Raw genomic sequence first — 4,271 nt, 5'->3', positions numbered from 1 at the left:
GACTGGGAACAGACTGGGACGGACTGGGAACAGATTGGGAACAGATTGGGATGGACTGGGACGGACTGGGAACAGACTGGGAACAGACTGGGATGGACTGGAACAGACTGGGAACAGACTGGGAACAGACTGGGAACAGACTGGGAACAGACTGGGAACAGACTGGGAACAGACTGGGAACAGACTGGGATCAGACTGGGATGGACTGGGAACAGACTGGGACGGTCTGGGAACAGATTGGGAACAGATTGGGAACAGACTGGGATGGACTGGAACAGACTGGGATCAGACTGGGACGGACTGGGAACAGACTGGGACGGACTGGGAACAGACTGGGAACAGACTGGGACGGACTGGGAACAGACTGGGAACAGACTGGGATGGACTGGGAACAGACTGGGACGGACTGGGAACAGACTGGGATGGACTGGGACGGACTGGGAACAGACTGGGAACAGATTGGGAACAGATTGGGAACAGATTGGGACGGACTGGGAACAGCTTGGGAACAGACTGGGAACAGACTGAATGTGTACCTGGGGTCCATGCCCTGCATCAGGATCTCGTCCTGCTTGCGCTCCACCATGTCGTTGGTGAACATGGCGTGGAAATACGGGATGGACGCGGCCAGGACGATGCGGTGAGCGCTGAACTTATGCTCCCCGACCTGCAGACACGATCCGGGTCAGAACCAGAACCAACGGACCTCCAGCTTCATTTAACAGCTGTGATCTGATCGATGAAAGCCGATTAGTTGCTAAGCAATAGGTCAGGTAATCCACTTCCTGTCTACTGACAGGTGTAATCACGTGATCCGTCACCTATAATCAATACATCAGCTGTTTCTCAATGGTCTGTCCTGTTAGCCAGTTAGCACCGAGTTAGCATTCCAGCAGCTCGTGAGCTAACCGCAGCCTCGCGCGTCTCGCTTCTTACCTTGAGGGTGACGTCACACAGCTTGCCTTGACGTCGGATCTCCTCCATCACGACGTACCCTCTCGCGGGCAGGTCTGGGACGGAGAAGTGGACCAGGTCCTCGAGTTCTTCGCACACGGAATCTCCCATGATGACCTGGAGGCGGACCGAGTCCTGCGAGCCGCCGTACGCACACTTCCGGCGTAGCGGGCAAGACTTCAAAATAAAAGCTGTGAGCCAGTCTGGTCCGTTTCTACCGCTGAAAAGTGCTGCTCAGCTCTGGAGGTTCGGTTCATCTGGACTTTATCCCGAACTTGCAGCTCAGAACAAATATTCATGATCCGGTGTCGGGTCTGGTTCTGGTGTTCGGCTTCCTGAAGCTTTGAACCGTGTTAGTGTGAAAACTTCCTCCCAGCCGAGGGCGACCCCTGCTGGCCGGAAGGCGGAACTGCAGCCTGGTGCTGCGGTCCATCTTCTCCTGGTCCGGATGGGTTCTAGTCTGGACAAAACCGCAGGAAGGCTGAGCAGAACCGAATGACCTGGTTCTTCTGGGTCGAGCTTCTCCAAAGAACCCAGAGCAATCCAGATATTAACGCAGATCAGAACCAGATGGGCTCGGTTCTGACCCAAGGCTTCTAACAGTCCTGTTCTCAGTCAGGTTCTGATCCTCTCCTGGTTCTGGTTCTGGAAACGCCAGGTCAGCAGGTCTCTGAGGGCCCGATTGTTTCCGACTGGTCCAGAAACACTGAGGCCATCTAGAACTTCATGGACCAGCAGCAGAACCAGTTCTGTCATGAACACAGAACTGGATCAGAACCGGATCTGGGTTTGGACCTGTCATGACGCTGAGCTCAGTTCTGATTTTAGGGAGAACGGACCGGACCAGAACATGTTCTGCAGTTGGTGTGAGAACTTTGGTTCTGACCCAAATGAACTCTGACCTCTCTATCTACTGATGGCGAACAGAACCTTTCCAGAACCGGTAAAGGCGAGCAGCTGGATCCGGTTCTGGAGGCCGATCAGAACTTTGTGGAAGCCCCAATGTTCACCCGGTCCTGCAGAACCTGATCCGGCCCAGGTCCGGTTCCGGAGTGATTTTATTCCAACTTTCTAAAACAGAAAACAAAGACAGCAGAAGAACCAGAACCAGCCGCTCCAGAACCCATTTGGTCGGCCAGTGGATCCGGACAGAACCCGGGTCATCATGACGACGCAGCGGGACCAGAGGTTTCCGGTTTGGACCGGGTCGACCCAGGTCAGTGGATGGTTCTGATCAGACCGGGTCCGGTGGATCCGGTCCAATCAGCCAATCAGAGAGCAGCTTCACAACATTTAAACAGCTGGAAAACATTTATTCATTTGGACCCGGCCCGGTTCTGTTCGGTTCTGAGAATTCATGTCGGGAACGTTCAGGTTCGCCCATCCAGGAGAACAGAGGCCGGTTCCGGTCCGAACCCAGCCACAGCAGTCCCGTCCGAACCAGAACCACTCGCTCTTCGTTCCCCGACCCGGATGGAGCCGGTTCCGGTCCAGAACCGGATCGGCAGAACGTTCGGTTCTGAGAGGAAGCCCGTCTCGGCTCGGTCCGACGCAGCCTGCAGGAGAAGAAGCGTTTCCATGGAGACGGGCAGGTTCTACGCCGACAGGTCGCTGGCGTCGAAGCGGTCCTGGTCGTAGACCTCGGCGGCCACCTTGCGGCCCCCGAACCAGCGGTTGTTGAGCGCCTGGATGGCGCGGTTCCGGTGCGCCGCCTCCGAGAACTCCACGAAGATCTTGACGATGACGTCGGCGTCGTCCTCCTCGCCCTGCCGCTCCTGGTAGATGATGACCCGCCGCACCTGGCCGAACTTCCCGCACTCCTCCGTCACCTCGCCCTCCAGGTCGTCGTCGATGTCCTCGGGGCCCACCATGTTCCTCAGCACCATGACGGTGGACTGGGGGCAGAGGGCAGAGGTCAGAGGTCGGGGCCGAGGCCTCGTTCCGATCGGGTCGGGCTCACCTCCTGCTTGCGGAGCAGCTTCCTCATCACCATGTGGCGAGCGCTGCTGCCGCTGATGCTCATGTGCTCCTGCTCGCTGAGCGGCTCCGACGCCGCCTCCTGCTGCGCCTCCAGCTGAGACTCCGCCTCCTTCCTCCGGGGCTCCGAGCCCGATGGAGGCGTAGCCAGAACCGGGTTCACCAGCCCCACCTGCGGCAGGCCGGGGCGAGCCGGGGTCACGCCTGGAACGGCAGCCGGCAGTTAGCGGCACCGGATGGAGGGAGGACCGGGAGGACCGGCGGGGCCCACTCACCTGTGATGACTCCCGGTGCCTGGGCGGCCATGACGGCCTGCGGGAGTCCCAGCTGCTGGGAGAGGAGCGCCGGGCCGGCCAAAGGTCCGAGCAGCGAAGCTCCAACCGGATCCTGACGAACCAGAGAAACAATGAGGCAGTAGGAACACCACTGGCCACGCCCACTGGCCACGCCCACTGGCCACGCCCGCTGGCCACGCCCGCTGGCCACGCCCACTGGCCACGCCCGCTAATATTAGCTTTAGCGCTGGGGGTAACACCGGGTTCAGCCCCGCTAGGAAGGCTCACCCAGATTTAGTTCAGTTTGAACAAGGAGCCAACGTTAGAAATAAAACATAATAAATATATTATAACATTCACCAGTTTACACAGGTGGCAATGACTGTTGTTAATATGTCGAAAGTAAGATGGCTCCCAAATCTCCCGCTTTAGTTTGGAAGGTTTCAATGTGAGGAAGAAAATGAGGAGACGGATTCACTGCACAGGATGAAGCTGGAATCTCTCTGAATCAGGGGCGGATCTACTGGGATCTACTGGGATCTACTTGCCACCCCAGCTGGCGACAATGAATTCAATAAATAGTTATGGCAAAATGGACATTAAGCGCATGAATATCTTTTTTCCGACAACATTGAATGCACCACAATGTAACCTGTAAAAGTTCAGAGGAGGACAGAGCAGGAGGCAGCAGCATTGATGTGGATGAATACAGATACGTACAGAGGGGGGGAAGCAGGAAGCAGGATAATTGTTTCCTAATTATTCAATGAAACAAAATAACCTCAGTTAAGTAAAATAAAATTGTAATGATTTCTTTTTTAAAAACAAAAAGTTTGTTTAAAAAACTTTATTTTAATTAAATAACTAATTTTTGTCTCGTGAACTTAAAAAGTTTTTTACCAAACATAAACATTTATTTGCTCACATCAGAAATCTTCATGAGACGACTGTGATTTAAATGTTTAAMGTTAGTTAAGCTAAACTCAGCAGCTTTTCTCATGGTGACATTAACTATTCAATATGTGTCTTTTTCCTGCAGTCCAGTTAAAGTTTGCTGCAGCTCTG

General features: G+C 54.8%; 2 protein-coding genes across 2 annotated transcripts in view; both read right to left on the bottom strand.

Annotated features, from left to right (window-relative positions):
* Positions 1 to 260: 260 nt before the first annotated feature.
* Positions 261 to 2,250, bottom strand: LOC103460496 (kelch-like protein 18; the record flags this gene model as incomplete). Its single annotated transcript, XM_008402691.2, has 3 exons — positions 937 to 2,250; positions 419 to 667; positions 261 to 332 (listed from the first exon to the last, which is right to left on the bottom strand). Coding segments are annotated over exons 1-3 (450 nt in total), but the record flags the coding sequence as incomplete, so codon positions are not given.
* Position 2,251: 1 nt separating this feature from the next.
* Positions 2,252 to 4,271, bottom strand: part of puf60a (poly-U binding splicing factor a) — a 10,828-nt gene continuing 8,808 nt past the window's right edge. The window contains exons 8-10 of the mRNA XM_008402682.2: positions 3,207 to 3,318; positions 2,915 to 3,135; positions 2,252 to 2,849 (exon numbers count right to left, since the gene is read on the bottom strand). Of these exons, the coding sequence (XP_008400904.1) occupies positions 2,550 to 2,849; positions 2,915 to 3,135; positions 3,207 to 3,318 (633 nt within the window). The 3' untranslated portion in view covers positions 2,252 to 2,549. The remainder of the gene's footprint in view (positions 2,850 to 2,914; positions 3,136 to 3,206; positions 3,319 to 4,271) is intronic.

The sequence above is a fragment of the Poecilia reticulata genome, unplaced genomic scaffold, assembly GCF_000633615.1.
Source record: "Poecilia reticulata strain Guanapo unplaced genomic scaffold, Guppy_female_1.0+MT scaffold_249, whole genome shotgun sequence".
In the NCBI taxonomy this organism is placed as follows: Eukaryota; Metazoa; Chordata; class Actinopteri; order Cyprinodontiformes; family Poeciliidae; genus Poecilia; species Poecilia reticulata.
This window is presented reverse-complemented; position numbering and strand designations above follow the sequence as displayed.